The 15,763-nt window shown below is 50.4% G+C and overlaps 8 protein-coding genes across 8 annotated transcripts; 5 read left to right on the top strand and 3 right to left on the bottom strand.

Annotated features, from left to right (window-relative positions):
- Nucleotides 1–590: 590 nt before the first annotated feature.
- N7506_003433 (uncharacterized protein) lies at nt 591–1,009 on the bottom strand (the record flags this gene model as incomplete). Its single annotated transcript, XM_056952728.1, has 2 exons — nt 591–876; nt 933–1,009. The coding sequence occupies 2 exons, from the start codon at nt 1,007–1,009 to the stop codon at nt 591–593; spliced, it is 363 nt and encodes a 120-aa protein (XP_056814420.1).
- A 2,985-nt stretch (nt 1,010–3,994) lies between these two features.
- Nucleotides 3,995–4,405, bottom strand: N7506_003432 (uncharacterized protein; the record flags this gene model as incomplete). The annotated part of the gene is made up of 2 exons (XM_056952727.1): nt 3,995–4,335; nt 4,402–4,405. 2 exons carry the CDS (start codon nt 4,403–4,405, stop codon nt 3,995–3,997), a joined length of 345 nt encoding a protein of 114 aa, XP_056814419.1.
- A 500-nt stretch (nt 4,406–4,905) lies between these two features.
- N7506_003431 (uncharacterized protein) lies at nt 4,906–5,391 on the top strand (the record flags this gene model as incomplete). Its single annotated transcript, XM_056952726.1, has 1 exon — nt 4,906–5,391. One exon carries the CDS (start codon nt 4,906–4,908, stop codon nt 5,389–5,391), a length of 486 nt encoding a protein of 161 aa, XP_056814418.1.
- Nucleotides 5,392–5,539: 148 nt separating this feature from the next.
- On the top strand, nt 5,540–7,173 carry N7506_003430 (uncharacterized protein; the record flags this gene model as incomplete). The annotated part of the gene is made up of 3 exons (XM_056952725.1): nt 5,540–5,929; nt 5,987–6,210; nt 6,270–7,173. The coding sequence occupies 3 exons, from the start codon at nt 5,540–5,542 to the stop codon at nt 7,171–7,173; spliced, it is 1,518 nt and encodes a 505-aa protein (XP_056814417.1).
- A 1,104-nt stretch (nt 7,174–8,277) lies between these two features.
- N7506_003429 (glycoside hydrolase family 32 protein) lies at nt 8,278–10,149 on the top strand (the record flags this gene model as incomplete). The annotated part of the gene is made up of 1 exon (XM_056952724.1): nt 8,278–10,149. The coding sequence occupies one exon, from the start codon at nt 8,278–8,280 to the stop codon at nt 10,147–10,149; it is 1,872 nt and encodes a 623-aa protein (XP_056814416.1).
- Nucleotides 10,150–10,503: 354 nt separating this feature from the next.
- Nucleotides 10,504–11,977, bottom strand: N7506_003428 (putative MFS monocarboxylate transporter; the record flags this gene model as incomplete). Its single annotated transcript, XM_056952723.1, has 5 exons — nt 10,504–10,657; nt 10,711–10,808; nt 10,856–11,632; nt 11,686–11,902; nt 11,955–11,977. The coding sequence occupies 5 exons, from the start codon at nt 11,975–11,977 to the stop codon at nt 10,504–10,506; spliced, it is 1,269 nt and encodes a 422-aa protein (XP_056814415.1).
- A 607-nt stretch (nt 11,978–12,584) lies between these two features.
- N7506_003427 (transcription factor domain-containing protein) lies at nt 12,585–14,770 on the top strand (the record flags this gene model as incomplete). Its single annotated transcript, XM_056952722.1, has 2 exons — nt 12,585–13,636; nt 13,696–14,770. 2 exons carry the CDS (start codon nt 12,585–12,587, stop codon nt 14,768–14,770), a joined length of 2,127 nt encoding a protein of 708 aa, XP_056814414.1.
- A 294-nt stretch (nt 14,771–15,064) lies between these two features.
- On the top strand, nt 15,065–15,646 carry N7506_003426 (cupin domain-containing protein; the record flags this gene model as incomplete). Its single annotated transcript, XM_056952721.1, has 1 exon — nt 15,065–15,646. The coding sequence occupies one exon, from the start codon at nt 15,065–15,067 to the stop codon at nt 15,644–15,646; it is 582 nt and encodes a 193-aa protein (XP_056814413.1).
- Between the last annotated feature and the right edge of the window lie 117 nt (nt 15,647–15,763).

Genomic DNA, 15,763 nt, shown 5'->3' with positions numbered 1-15,763 from the left:
ACTATCGCTTTTCTGTGGTGGATCAAGAGAGATCGATGATGTGGTGGCGAGAAGAGGAGAAGGAAGGAAGTAAAGGAAGAGAATAGGGCAGAGAGGTTGGGGAGGTCTTGGTGTATTTGGTTTATCATTGTGGGTGACAGACCTGTAGACCTCTACCAGAGATGACCAGAGCAGCATCCGATTGATGTTCACTGTCTCATCTCTCTCACTGGGAGTATCACATATTAACCACATGGGCAGATCGGGCCTTTATCTGCTATTATTTCATTCGGGAGTGAGATTCAAAGCCTCTCGGTGATGAATTACTGGACTACTTGGTTCGGTGAATTTGATAAAGATTTGACAACTGATCACGCTGTAAATGGGATCTTCGGATGGGGTAATCCTTATGAGTTACAGCTACAGTGCAATTTGCAGCAAAAGTTTCAAGAGGCTTTTTTGGAGCAGGAGGATTCAAAGCCTGGTCTTTGGAAAGTGAGACTGGAGAGGTACCTCTTCTTACTGTAAAGTTGGCATTTATTAGTCACTGTCTCAGACGAAAAGCAGCAAAGGAAGACAAACGGAGAGGGAGTGACATCAAGAGGACCAAACTATCCCTCCAAGACCGACTCGATGTGGGCCTCTAGCTGTTGTAAGAGGGATTGCAACCTCCGCAGGTGGCTCTGGAGGTCACGACGGAGCTCCTCCAGCTCCGCCACCTCCCTACCGCTGGTGGAAGCGGGAGCCGCCTGCGGAATCAGGTTGAGAAGACCCTCAACCTGAAAGAGGGATTCGATAATACCCTCTTGTCCACGAATTATCTCTCCAGCTGTGCGCCCTTCGGTGAGCTCGTCGAGGGTCGGGATGGGGAATGGCCCCTCCCCCGGCTCGTGGTAACTTCGATTCAATAATTAGCCCGTGTTTCAAACATGTACAAGGTGGGAATTTTGTACCTGTGACCATTTGGCTGGTCATTTGACAGCCCATTCGGCAGCCCATTCGGCAGCCCATTGGCTCGGTTGTTTGCCATGGTGCTTGATATTCTTCTTCAGTGACTTTGCTGATAGAGATAGTCTGGTGGGATGGAAGGTCTTCAGCTAGGAAGTCAGATATGATTCGTAGAGAAAGCTCAATAACTTACTTGAGTTGCTTCGTGATGGACGAAGAGAGATGCGTGATCTGGTGGGAAGAAGAGGAGAAGGAAAGGAAGGAGGGAAGGAAGTAAGAAGTAAAGTGAAGGCGAGTAGGGTAGCGAGGTGAGAGGGGTATCGATTTACTGGGTCTAGCATTGTGGGCGACATACCTGTGGACTTCCACCAGAGGTGAGCCGCAGCAGCGTCCCATATTTCACTTTTTCATCTCTCCCATTATCTCATCTCTCTCACTACCAGCATCACATATCAATGAGATCAGGATACCCTCCGCTAATACCATTTAATATCACAGATTGGTGTAAAAGAAGATAACGGATTTCTTTAAATCTGCTGATTCATACTGTAGAGCGGAAAGTGAACGGAAAATCCAAGAGAAGAAGAAAGAGCAAGCACAAGAGCATTGCCCTCCCAACTCGGGACGTCGGATATCCGAGCTCTGAGCACTGATTCACGTGTCTAACACCATTTGAATTTCCCCTTCAGGCTGCGGGAGTATCTTCACCCCCTGTGAACGGATCTGGATGTGGAACCGGACGTCCTCCAACTGCGCTACCCCCAAGCCGGCGATGGAGGCGACATCCGACTGCGAAAAAGTGTTGTTCATACCCTCGATGTGACAGAGACATTCAAATTTTGGCCGTGGATCATGTCTGCAGCTGTAGCCAGGTTGCCTTCGATGGGGCCTTCAGTCTTTTGTTAGGCCATTTGGAAGACCGTTTGCCTGGTTGTTTTCTGCTTTGTCGTTCGTTGGGTTCTTGTTGCGATATATTTGCCTTTAAAGCTCGGTTGAGAAGGCGCAAGGTCTTAGGCTCAGAAGTCAGATATCATCCGTAGAGTAAGCACAGCATAACTTACTTTGTTTTTGCGTGATGGCTCAGGGATCTGTGATCTGGTGATGAAAGGAGCATAAATCGCTATGAAATTGCCCATTTAGATACTAGAGCAGTCTCAGAAGACAAGACAAGGCTCAGGTCCACGAAGCAAGAATTACAACGGCAACAGAGAAAGCATACATAACCGGGCTTGGCCATAGTTTGCTGAAGTATGCGTGATGAACAGAGAGAGCCAGAGAGAAAGGGAACTTGGCGAGCAAATACGCGCGGTAGAAGCCCTACTTCCAGAATAGGCAGTATGGTAGGGCACCTCTCAACCAAGCACAAACCAGACAGAGAATGCAAAAGGAAAAGAGAGAGATATAAACACCAAGAGCAGCGAATGTGCTGTTCTGATGCAGGACGCCTCAATCCGCTGCTTCAACACCAGACTATCCGTCGATGTGTTCCTGAGCTCTTGCAGGAGGGTTTAGATTCTCCACACCCTACTCTGGCAGTCAGCACGTGGTTACCCTAGCTCCGTCAAATCCGTACCGGTGTTTTTTTGCTGTTGGTAGCCGCCTGCGGAAGAAGATTGAAAAGACCTTTCAAGTATGAGAGATTGCTGTGCTGGGGAGCAAAAAGTACGTATTTAAGTCCAAACGGGGTAGTATATTGTAACTGCCGCCAAAGTGGCTGAGCGGTATGCTCTCGGTCATCCGCTCTTCACCTACGCCTTATCCATGAAGTTGGTTTCGTGTGGTCGCTCTCAGGAAACTGAGGGAAACTGAAAATCATACAGCTGGAATGTCCCCGGTTCGATCCCAGGGGCTAGGCGAGTTTGGCAGTTGCCTTCCACTTTTTTTATTTTTTCCTACTTCTCTTTCCATCCAGTAATGATATGTGAATTGCGACTTGATGACCCTGCTTAGGAGAATAGAAAGCTAGAGAATGAACAGGCCATCTGCCTTTGTTTCAAGTAGCTACAAGATATCCCCAAGTAGAAGAGTGTAGCTTTACAGCCTGATATAGGCAGTCGATAATTCCATTTTGGCCGCGAATGAGTTATGCGGCTGTATTCTCTTCGGTGAGGTCACCGATCGTTATGATAACCAACGGACCTGGTCGAGCCTTTACCAGGTCCCGACTGCCTTCGACTCATCAGCCCACGTTTCAAATATAGAAGGGGTAAAAAGCACACGCCCGTTGCCGTTGATGCGGCCAAGGACGTGTCCGTTCATTGCCATTTTGCTGGTTTGCGTGTGCTGATTCTGGCGGGCAAAAGGTGTTAGCTTCAGAAGCCAGGTATAGCTTGTAGAGCAACTTCAACATGACTTACCGGCTTTTTTGGAGGGTGGGGGTGGCCTTGAGGCTTCGTCGAGGGGGGTGTGGAGTGTGGTAGTGAGAAGAGGAAAGAAGAAGAAGGATACGGAGCAGAGAAGAGAGGTTGAGCAGGTTATGTTTCATCTGTCACTGCGGGCGGCATATTCTAGTCAGGGACAAGCCACACACCAGCTTCCAACTTCGGTCACTACCTCACCTCTATTTGCGACCCTCACATGTTGATGAGATGACATCCCGTCCGATGTCATCTGGCTCGAGAGTGAGATACATTTACCAGCATTCATCCAGGTCTGGGTGCTACTTGGGCTGCAGGCATTACTGTCTGGGTTTTGGAGACTCGGTAGTCATTTGCTTGGCCACTGATTGATGACTTCTATTTGTTTGGCATCTGGAAAAGGAGTACAACGTGAAAGAACTAAATAGGCACAGTGGTATGGGACACGCGTACAGTGGAATGGGCGACATGGATTTGAAGTAAAGCTATTGTTGACTGATATCGATCTTTGGTAAAGCAAATGTTGTTGTATCTTCAATGAATCTGCGGCGGGCCGGGGGATTTCTGGTAAATGAACTCTCAAGACACGGACCAGAGACAACACTGAAACTCATCACTGATTGTAATCCTCAAGTCGCCCTCCACTCGTTGTTGACAGGCAAGGAAAATGGAATCCGATCCCGCGGGAAAAGGAGCTTTGACGATATCTCCTACATCTCATTCTTGTATGGGTTGTCCAGGTGGTACCGCAGTCTTCCCATGAGATTCTCGATTCTCTTCAACCGTCTCTCGACCCGATCATAAGCCGCCATGAGCTCCAGCTGCCCGATGAGAGAAGATTGGGCAGCCTCGAAAAGCTCCTCTCGCCTGTTGAAGTACCTCTCGATACGCCGAAGGAGATGCAAGATACCCCCATGGGCGTTGATAATATCATCCACATCATACATTTCGCCAATGGACACCGTATCTCCGTCCGAACTGTCAGAGCCGCGCTCGCCGTCTGCTGGGAGATCAGACGGGTTGGAGGGGGGTCGGAGCTTCCATTCATTAGCTTGGCAAGCACATAGATCGGACCAAGGGACATCATACTAAGAATCATCCGAGCTTGGATTGTCACTCATCTTGACCGGGCGAAGTTGATGTGGAGGTTAACGTGTGAATAAATCTGCGAAGGATGCAAAGTGTCAGTCTCAGATCCCACATGTAGCGGGCAAAATGGCAGTGCTACTTGATGAGAACTTACCAGAGTGTGGTTGCAGGCAACGAGAAAGATTGGTGGGTAAAGAAGTTGAAACAAAGCAAATTGGAAACAAAATTGGGCACTCCTCGTGATTATATGGGTGCTTTCATCTCAAAAGATCCACGTGAATCTTGTCGAAGTTCAAGGTAGATGGCTGTCGCTGACCCCGTTCACTAATCCACCTCAATCGACAGGCAAAGCCCTCTCTGTTAGGCGGCTCGACAACAGAGCCAAAACCCAACCCCCGGCCATATCGATGGTCCACCGACATACCCGTCTCCTCCGTCCCCGGTACTACGAATCGCCATCACACAAGACTCACAAGAGCACCGAAGGCCTCGCGGTATCATGTACACAGAGACCCACCAAATCACCTCAACGATGCAACTATTGCGAGGATATAGGTTTGGTCTGATTCTCCCTGTTCCCGCCTCGACTGGCACGAGTGTGCTGTCGGTCTGCCCACCAGGATGCAGACGAGGATATATACAGCAGCTCGCTATCGACCCCTTCTGTCTCATAGAAGCAGGAATAGTCATAGCCGGGCTTTATCATACTCGCACGCAACATCCAAAGCCATCACATGGGTGCCTTGGCAGGCTTGTCAAGTTGAGTGATATCTGCGAGACCGAATGCCGCGCGTCGCATGTCCCGCGCACCGAATATGCCGCGTATCGCTTCCGCTGTGTCTACCGCGCCAAGCTGCTGCGGACCTATGCGCAGCCCCAAAACACGAACAGACAAATCTCAGACAAATCTCCACATGGTTTGGAAGTTGTGAAAGACTTGGGAATGCTGGTTTCAAGTGGTGAGAAGGGAGATGGCGTGTCAATGGCAGGTAATGCCAAGAAAAGACAAGCATGCTAAGCTTCCGCCGCTCTGGCCGCACCCGAGAATGTGGGGTCTGGACTTTTTCTTCTGATCCGAGCCGCTTTCTCCTTTTAGCCGGCGACACAGACGTTGTGACTCTCTGGTGCTATCCTCATTGCCACACCTGGCTCACTGACGATACAGCATGGTTCAGGGTCCTGACGAAGAGAAGGGAGATGTGCCTTCCTCGGTCAGTCAGCCAGCAAGGGAGGAATCTCCACCCAGCTCGTCAAACATCCTCGGTCGCTTCAATGAGCGTCTCGTGTCATTCAAATTCTTCGAATCCCGGGGTATCGAGCGAGTGCAACTTCATGAGCGCCATGCTGTCGGAGCCGCCGACTACTTGCAGATGACACTGCTGTGGTTTAGCACCAATATTACAGCGAATAATATGGCCATTGGCATGCTGGGACCTCTGGGCTTTTCACTTGGTTTCGTCGACTCTGCTCTGTGCGCTACATTTGGTGCGCTGCTTGGAGCTGCGGGGGTCGGATACATGGGGACTTTTGGGCCTGCTAGTGGGAACCGCACCATGGTATGTCGGAAACTTTTTTCACTTTTCCCGGTGCCCTTGGCTGATCAGTAAACCTAGGTTGTCGCACGATATTTCATGGGTTATTATCCTAGCAAAATCGCCTGCTTGCTAAACATCATCATCATGCTTGGATATGGTATGATCGACTGCCTGGTCGGCGGACAGGTTTTGTCCGCTGTTGCCGGGGGCCGCATGACGGTTGCTGTTGGTATCGTTATTATAGCGCTCCTTACTTGGATAGTCGTCATGTGTGGTATGGGGCTGTTTCATATTTACGAGAGGTATGTTTGATTCCGATCTGATTTTCAGGCCTAAAACTGTACTGATATTTCAACTCTAGGTGGGCTTGGATCCCTCAACTCATAGCTGCCTTTGTGTTGGTGGGCAGCGCAGGTCCAAAGTTCAACACTTCAATCGTCTCCACAGGCTCAGCAGCGACGATAGCCGGAAATCGACTATCCTTCTTTTCGCTATGTTTGTCTGCCTCCGTTGCCTGGGCCCCAGCCGGCGCCGACTTCTTCGTCTACTTCCCGCCCACCACTTCTAAATGGAAAACGTTCCTGATGACCTTCCTAGGTGTCGGACTGGCGCTCACTTTTGCAAATTTACTTGGTGTAGGACTCGCTTCAGGAACCACTACCCATCCGTCGTGGAACGAGGCTTACGGAACATCCTCCGGGGCCCTTGTCGTCGCAGGCTTCGATGGCCTGGGTGGGTTCGGGAAATTCCTCAGCGTCCTCGTCGCCCTTGGCCTCGTGGCCAATAACATTCCCGGAACCTATGCTGCATCGCTTGGTTTCCAGATCATGGGTCGTTATCTTGCGTTGTTGCCGCGTTGGTTCTGGTCCTGTGTCGGCGTGGTTATCTACACGGCGTGTGCACTAGGTGGGAGAAATCATCTCTATGAGATCTTTGATAACTGGCTCTCGTTGATGGGGTACTGGGTCACCATCTACCTGACGATCGCGTTGGAAGAACATATGATCTTTCGCCGGAGTAGGGGTTTCAACTGGGACGCGTGGGCGGATCCCTCCAAGTTGCCGATCGGTCTTGCGGCCTTGGCTGCCTTTTTAGTCGGGTGGGCTGGGGCTATCGTATCTATGGATCAGGTTTGGTATGTCGGGCCTATTGCAAAGATGGTGAGTGCCGACGGGTCGGATTTGGGCATCTGGGTTGGCGTATCGTGGGCCATGCTCGTATTGCCGCCTCTTCGATGGTGGGAACTTCGAACCTTCGATCGTTGATGTGGCTCGAAGATTTACGCACCATACAGCTGGATTTTTCTTTGTCTCGATACGTCTGTTCTCTTGGTGTGCTCTGGTGTTCCATGTGTCCAGTGGGCATATGCCTGCTTGCCTGTTGAAAGGACTCTTTCGGGGCGATTTGTTGATAGAGACAACCCACCTGAAAGCTCTATAAGACAGTCTTGGAACAAACAACATGTGGTATATCCGGGGATGAGCGCCCACAGATTGGGTACGAACATCCCTGGGGTATTTATTGCCCCTGGCCACCTTGATAATTTTGAAACTGCTTCACATCTATAGATTTCTGTCGATGTGGGTAGATGCACATAATATATCGCTGGACATATTCGCTAGGGTCGACTTACGATTTCCAACATTGATCTATAAAAATTGATCACAGCGCGGCCCATCACCCCTCCAGGGCTGTCTACGGGTCCAGCTGGTGATTGAAGCAACGACCAGATACAACATTTGATTGACACATATTTTCCACATCCTTGGAAGGGTCGGGGAAATGGGGGACTATTAACAAACCCACTCACCAAATTAGGGAAAAAAACGAACGGCATCAACAAAATTTACTCACCAAATGACAAACTCATTATTCTAACCTTCCAAGCTTGGAGATTCCAATCTCCCTAGCTGGTAATGATAATTCTTGGCGCCTTCAAGGGGCGGACCCCCTAGGGATGGTTGTTTTGCTTCACATTCCAATGGTTCAAGGTCCACTTCATTGTTGAGTGCTTTCCGAATAACCCGAATCACGCCGATGAGACTAAACAAGGTCAAAATTATCTGCAGGATCGTGCTAGTCCAGGTACTAAACTATCAAGTCCACCCCGAAGTCTGCATACATCGGGGAAACTTGATCCGGAGATTCGCCGTGGTTTTGCCGCTCGGTCCTGGGAACTTCCGAATGCATCCAAAGAGGCAATGAACATCACTGGGGGATCCAGAACTGGGGAAACTATCCCTGTCATTGGATCCCCCTCCTTTAAATCCCCGTCAAAATCTCGGGCAAATATTTATGGGGCACTGGGGTTTGTATAAAAGTGAGATCCCCCACGTGTATAAGCCCATTCGGCACGGAATCTCTACAACATGAAGCCAACATTCGCGATTCCTCTTGCTTTGGCAAGCCACGCGGCATCTGCCGTGGTCGGCCGTGACGCACCTTCTATTGACTATAACTCGGCGCCGCCAAACCTGTCTACATTGGCGAATCATACATTGTTTAATACGTGGAGACCCAAAGCTCATGCGCTTCCTCCATCGGGAAAGATTGGCGATCCATGCATGCAATACACCGATCCTAAGACTGGACTCTTCCACGTCGGTTGGCTGCATGATGGCATTTCAGGTGCTACTACGGATGATCTCGCCACATACAAAGATGTCAACCCTGATGGAAACCCGTCAATCATTGCCGGTGGCAAGAATGATCCCCTTGCTGTCTTCGATGGCTCTGTGATCCCCAATGGAATCGATGGCATGCCCACTCTTCTCTACACATCTGTGTCATACCTTCCTATCCATTGGTCTATTCCCTACACTCGAGGCAGCGAGACCCAGTCCCTTGCTGTCTCATATGACGGTGGTCACAACTTCACCAAGCTCGATCAAGGCCCCGTCATCCCTAACCCTCCATTTGCCGTTAATGTCACTGCTTTCCGTGACCCTTACGTCTTCCAAAACTCCGCTCTGGATGCCAGCATCAACAGCACCAAGGGTACATGGTACACTGCAATCTCCGGTGGTGTTCATGACGTCGGACCTTGCCAGTTCCTTTACCGTCAGCACGACTCTGACTTCCAGTACTGGGAATATCTTGGCCAGTGGTGGAGTGAGCCCGTCAACTCGACCTGGGGCAATGGTGATTGGGCCGGTGGCTGGGGCTTCAACTTCGAAGTTGGCAACGTCGTCACCCTGGACAAGGATGGATATAGCGAGACTGGCGAGGTCTTCGTCACTCTCGGAACAGAGGGCTCGCTGGCCCCCATCACTCCTCAAGTGAGCTCAATTCATGACATGTTGTGGGTCGCTGGAAATGTCACGAACAACGGCTCGGTCGCCTTCAACCCAACCATGGCCGGTTTCCTTGACTGGGGTCTTTCAGGCTACGCCGCCGCCGGAAAGATCTTGCCCGCAAGCTCCCAAGCATCCAAGAAGAGCGGTGCTCCCGATCGTTTCATCTCCTATGTCTGGCTCACCGGAGATGAGTTCGAGCTTGCAAAGACCTTCCCAACTTCCCAGCAAAACTGGACCGGAACCATGATGTTCCCGCGTGAGTTGAATGTCCGCACTATTCCTGGTGTCGTTGACAACGAACTTGCTCGCGAGGCCCCATCCTCCTGGCGCGTCGCTCGCGAGAGCTCCGGTCAAGTCGATCTCGAGACCATGGGAATCTCGATCGCCAGAGAGACCTACAGTGCCCTGACATCCGGTGAATCATCTTCCGAAGCGGGTCGCACCATCTCCGAAGCCGGGTCTGTGGCCTTCGACAACGCCCCATCCAGCAAGTACTTCGTCTTGACCGCGAACATCTCCTTCCCAAGCTCCGCCCGTGACTCCGGCCTCCAATCCGGTTTCAAGATCTTGTCGTCGGATCTCGAGTCAACTAGTATCTACTACCAATTCTCCAATGAGTCTATTATCGTGGACCGCACCAACACAAGCGCCGCTTCGAAGACCACTGCCGGAATCACCAGCGAGAATGAGGCCGGTCGTCTGCGTCTGTTTGACGTTCTGCGGGACGGAAAGGAGCAGATCGAAACTTTGGAGCTCACCGTCGTTTTGGATAACGGTGTTCTTGAGGTTTATGCCAATGGACGGTTTGCACTCGGCACTTGGGCTCGCTCTTGGTACACCAACTCCACTGGTATTAGCTTCATCCACAATGGCGTTGGTGAGGCAACTTTCAGCGACGTGACGATCTTCGAGGGATTGTATGATGCTTGGCCTCAGCGGGATTAGGTCCGATCGGAGCGCGGCTTGATCAATGTTGTATTATAATTTATAACCTTGCAATGCGATGCGAGACCCCCTACATCAAAATATCTACACGGTTAATGAGATCGCTCAAAATTTTCTCCATCCAGTCCGTCTTCTTGAATATTATTACGGTTTTAAATTCCGTCATACCCCGTACGGGTTCTTCTGGTCTTGGTTGCTTCCTTCAAGGACCTTCTCTTTAAATGTAAACCTTTTGCCAGGCTCCCATTATCCTTGGGCCTTCTAGCACTGTACCCTGTTGCTATAACTGAACATGCACGTCTGCGCCAGAAAAAGAAAACCAAGAAAAACAAATAGATCATAATGAAAATAATTTCATACAATCGCACGCAAATTGCGATTCTGAACGAGACGCGCTGCGATCAGCAGAACACCTCCCACGAGCAGTGAAACACCCGAAAATATCGAAAGTGAAAGATATCCATATTTTTCAACGAGAGCGCCGCTTATGGGTACATTTGCCATTGCACTGTGAAGCTGTTAGCATTATGGAATATTTCGTCCGGGGGGGGTTTATCTTACGATAGAGCGGTTGAGCCTGATACACTGCCGATTGCCAGACCAAGGGTGCCGGGCATAGCAACCTGAGCAGCACACGCTTGTTGCAGTGATAGAATTCCCTGAATTCAATTAGTGTGGAGAAGTCAAGCAATTATGTGACACTTACTCCCGAAGCAAATCCATACGCAGCGGACCACAAAACAAGACCAGCCACAGATGTGACTTTAGTCCAGCACAGGGCGACAATACCTGCGGAGACGGTTGCAACAATGCAGCAGTTGAATTTCCCGTATCGATCGGCGACGATACCGGGGAGAATCCGGCCAAAGAATGAGGCACCATTCACAATGGAAACCGTATAAAATGCCAGAGTGGTTGAGAATCCCATCTCCACTGCGTAGGAAGTTGTGTAAAAGAACGGTGCAAACATGCCAAAGTATGTGATGAACATAGCGAGGCACAGCAGTTGCAAGGCAGGCTGTCGAACGAGAGCCAAAGCTTGTGCCTTCTGATCCTGACTTTTCTTATCTGCGCAGACTCTCTTCTCGTCATTGCTTTGCTCGGTTCCTGGATTTTCGACGCTTTTCAGAGGTGTTTCTGGAGACTTCGCCGCCACGCAGGAGAATATGAAGAGAGGGATCATGATAAAACCGACGATGCGCATGGTCCAAGGAAACCCAATTTTGGGGTTCTTGAGCAGTCTGTCGATGACAATGGGCCAAATCACTCCACCCAATGAAGATCCTGCAAGGACGATTCCCATTGCGGCGGCACGCTTGACTTTGATATACTGCCCAACCAATGCAAGCATGGGCCAGGTTGCGAGAGCCATGGAAATACCGAGTAGAACACCTTGCGCCAGCAAGAATTGGTAGAATTTGTGGCATAGAGAGATCATCATGATGGAGAACACCATGCCCAATGATCCCGAATATACCATCAGCTATCGGTGAACGTTGTTAGTTTAAATTTCAAAGCACCAGGGATGGGACTCACCTTTGGCCCAAAAATATCGAGCATCGCTCCTGCAACAACAGATATACCAAAGAGGAACAGGATTGAAATAGCTCCGAGCCACGCTATTGTAGAGGTGGAATCTGAGGAAAGTTGGTTCTTCGCGTAGTACTCTTGAAAAATGCCGAAAGAGTTCATAAATCCCACTGTGCAGAATGCACATGTAAATGCACCAAATATTACGAGCCATGCTCGTGGTCTGAGAGGGTCAGTAGGTTGTCATCTATACTCCGTACTTGGCCTTCACTCACGTATATTCCGTATCTTTTGACATTATGAAGTTGGTGCTGAAAGCAACCTTGGAAAGCAAAGCAATTAAAACTGTACCTGGTTAAACTACTAGGGGCAGCTGCCTTTATAAGAAACATTAATATGCCAAAAGCAGAAAATCCGTATCCTTTGAAATGCTCGGAGAGTCCGAGGCCAACAACTACAAGCAAGCCGTTGCCTAATCGGGTTAGTGCCGGAGGATCCGCGGAAGGTCCGGCCCTTCGACGATTTCTGCCCGCACACACCGCCCATTGGTCCGTGCTCTGCGCTTGTTGATGGGCGAGAAAGCCATCGAATTAAATGAAACACCCGTGGGCTGTGTTTTGATATATCATGATCAAATTGGGGGATTTGGTATGAAAGATACCATTAGACGTCCGAATCGAACGAAGCATGCAAAGTTGATTGCGGTTGGGCACATGCTTCAGAGCTACCCCAGGTCGGCTCTCCGATTCACCGATCTCTATGTCGCAGTGGAACCGCGTGGTTTGTGCTACCACATTGAAACAACGTCGTAATACCCCATCCGTGCCGTGTGTTTTGTCTATTGCGAACGATCGATTTGAAGGGAGTGAGGGTGTGTTATTACTGCACTCCGACTCCTTGCCATCATGAAGCGAAGTGCAGATTCCGATGTCGCTGCGGCAGAAGCCCCCAAAAGACATGCTCGACAGGATCCAGTTTCATGCGAATCATGTCGGAAAAAGAAACTCAAGTGTGACAGAACCCAACCGTGCAGCAGCTGCTCGGCGCGAAAAATAGACTGCACCTATGGGGGCTCCCTTCCGGGCCCGAGGCCCTCCATTCAGCCCAGCCAAACAGAAGGAAGGCCCGGGTCGGACAGCCTCCCCGCCCCGCCGCGGACCTTACGGTGGACCCCGCGACAGGACATGGGGACTCAAGTTCGGAATGGAGACGAGTCGCTCCAAACTGTGGACTGGCTCGAGACTATCGTTATGGGACATCGGGTCCCAAGCGCTGTACCTGTGACGCTGAGAGCTGAGCTCTCGCCTCGGAATAGCGACACATCACTGTCACAACAAGCTCCGGTTTTGGGGCAATCTGGTAAACCACCTGGAAGCAGAACTGCTTCTGCCGAAAACCCTTCAACTATCCACCTGCCGTCCTATCTGCCGCCACTTGCAGAAGCGCTTGGTCTATTTCGATACTATTGCAACTACCTTGACTTCCAATATCATATCATCATAACACGCCAAGTGGAAGAACAAATCAAGCACGTCTATGACTGTGTTGCTGGAAATCGGGCGATCAATTTGGCTCATACTGCATTGCTCTTTAGCATCACTGCTTCCGCCCTGTATTACCAACTTCTAGGGGAGGCGTCCGAACATGCAGAGCAAGTTAGTCAAGAAGCCACGTTTCTAACCGGTGCAGCATTGATACAAGGAAATTATATTGGATATCCCACCATCGAGGGACTTCAAGCGACCATGATCATCGGCCACCAACTGTCGAATCTGAGCCTGCCTTCTTCAGTCAGCTCATTGTTCCTGCATCGCTCATGTGTGGGTCAGGCGATTAGTATGAGACTCCATATCATTGATTCGTCTACGCAAGTTAGCGAGCGCTCATCGTCTGGGTTTCAAAAAACCAGCACTGAACTCAAGCGTCGACTGTGGTGGGATCTTGCATCGTACGACTGGTGAGTTGTGTCAAGATTCCCGCAGACCACGTGAACTCCTCACTGATAGAAAAATCAAGGCTCATAGGTTTTTTGAGCGGCCCCCAAGAATGGATCTATTCAATTCAGCCACAGCATATGGTTGTCAGCATACCCCTCAACGTCGAAGACGAAGATATTGAACTGACCCATCACGACCAACCAATTTCCATTCCAACAGTGATGTCATACAGTTTATGCCGAATGAAGCTGGCGGTTTGGTGTCGACAAGTCGTAGAGGAGACCTCGCACTATCATCTTCACGGCCGAGAAGTTCCTTATGAAACAATCCTCACACTCGACCGCAAGCTCCACAAAATGTGTGCTGAGATCCCATCGTTTTATCGCTTCGATCAAAACTCACGGCGTGAGTATTCACAACTATATCGCGACCGAAATACCATCGCTTGGCAAAGGGCAATGGTACAGCAGGGCTACTACTCTCGATTTTGTCGTTTGCATCGCGACTACTTCGTGCGTGGAGCAAAGGACCCCAGGTATTCGTATTCCCATGTGGTATCACTACAGTCTGCGCGCAAGATACTCGAAACCAAGCGCAAGATGGATGAGGAAGAGCCAGTTTTCAAACCTCATAGCTCTTGTGTATGGTCTATCATGCATCACGTCTTCATGGCAGCCGCGATTCTGCTGATAGACGTGTGTTTCAACTGGGATGACATCTTAGCTGAGAGGCGAAAGGAGGAGGTTCTTGATGCCTGTCGCATGCTTAGTCGAGCTCAGCAATCATCGCCTATCGCGCGCGAGGGTATTAATGCTATGATGGGTATACTGCGGAAGCACTGGAAACACGAACAACGACCGGTATCGCGGGGCTTGCAAAATGACCCTGTTCCTTCGACTTCGGGCACCTCGCAGATCTCGCGGCAAGATCGTTTGACTCCTGTTTCCATGGGCTCTGGCTCTGCTACTTCTGTGCAGCAGGCCTCTGTCAATCAGTCGGCTTTAGACCCGCCCGTGACTCTTTCCCATGATGTGGCTCCTCTGGAGGATGTGTGGGCTGAAATGCTAGAAGGCGGAGTCCATGCCGAGCTAGACACGCCGGATTGGACGGTCCTGTGGAATGAACTTACAAATGTCACGCTGTCAAATGAGTGAATCGCATCCTCGAATTTGAGCGAAATATCGACTTTCCAGGTCCTTCGATCGGCCTTCTGGTCACTCTCGCGAGATCCTGCTTCCACCCATCGACCTCGAGCTTTTCTTACCGAAAATCTGGCAATCTATACCCCGCGGGCATTTAGATTACACTATGATTGCCAAGGACGCTCGGTGTGGCAATCCAGTGCTTCAACATGATGCCACGATGATGTGACCGCAATCCCTCCCCTTATGGGGAGCAGAGAAGTCCCATCTTTCACAGCAACATCCCAATGCAATCATCAATCCAAGATGTCCCACAAAAAGAACCCCCTCCCCTACATCCGCCGCTACATCACAACTCACAACGCCGAAGGTGAAGCGGTGTTTCTGTCCCACGCGCAAGTCCCTGACTACCTCCCCTCCACACCAGCCGGAGACGACGGCGAGATAGCCCTCTTGTACGCTACAACCAGTGATCCGGCCGCAACAGACGCCGAAGCGGATGTCGCGATGTACGATGAGTTCTTGCACCAGCCACCGGGCATAACGGTCGACCAAGGAACTATCTTCCGGCTCATTGATCTTCGCCCAGGAAAGGCAATGCCGATGCATCGCACTATTAGTTTGGATTATGGGATTATCATTGAGGGGGATGTTGATTTGGTTTTGGATTCGGGTGAATGTCGCCGGATGCACCGCGGCGATGTGACGGTGCAGCGAGGGACGGCGCATTCCTTTCGCAATCGCAGTCATACAGAGTGGTGTCGAATGCTGTTTGTATTTCTGCCCATGCAGAAACTGACAGTTGAAGGCAAGGAGCTGGAGGCAGAAGTGTACGATGAAGGGTTTGATGCGGAGAGTGATAGCCAGGGTGAGAGTGCAGATTCATAGATCTCCTATGTTTATCGATCGCGCGGCTTGATTTTCTGCTCAATGGAGTCTACGACAGTCTCTCTGAAGTTTCTTGGCTTTTTTCATCGAGATCCGGGTACTGTCTTAGGGAGTGAA

The sequence above is a fragment of the Penicillium brevicompactum genome, assembly GCF_028827555.1.
Source record: "Penicillium brevicompactum strain IBT 35665 chromosome Unknown utg000002l_segment0_segment0, whole genome shotgun sequence".
Classification (NCBI taxonomy): Eukaryota; Fungi; Ascomycota; class Eurotiomycetes; order Eurotiales; family Aspergillaceae; genus Penicillium; species Penicillium brevicompactum.
Note: the sequence above shows the minus strand (reverse complement) of the source record. Positions and strands in the feature narration are given on the sequence as shown.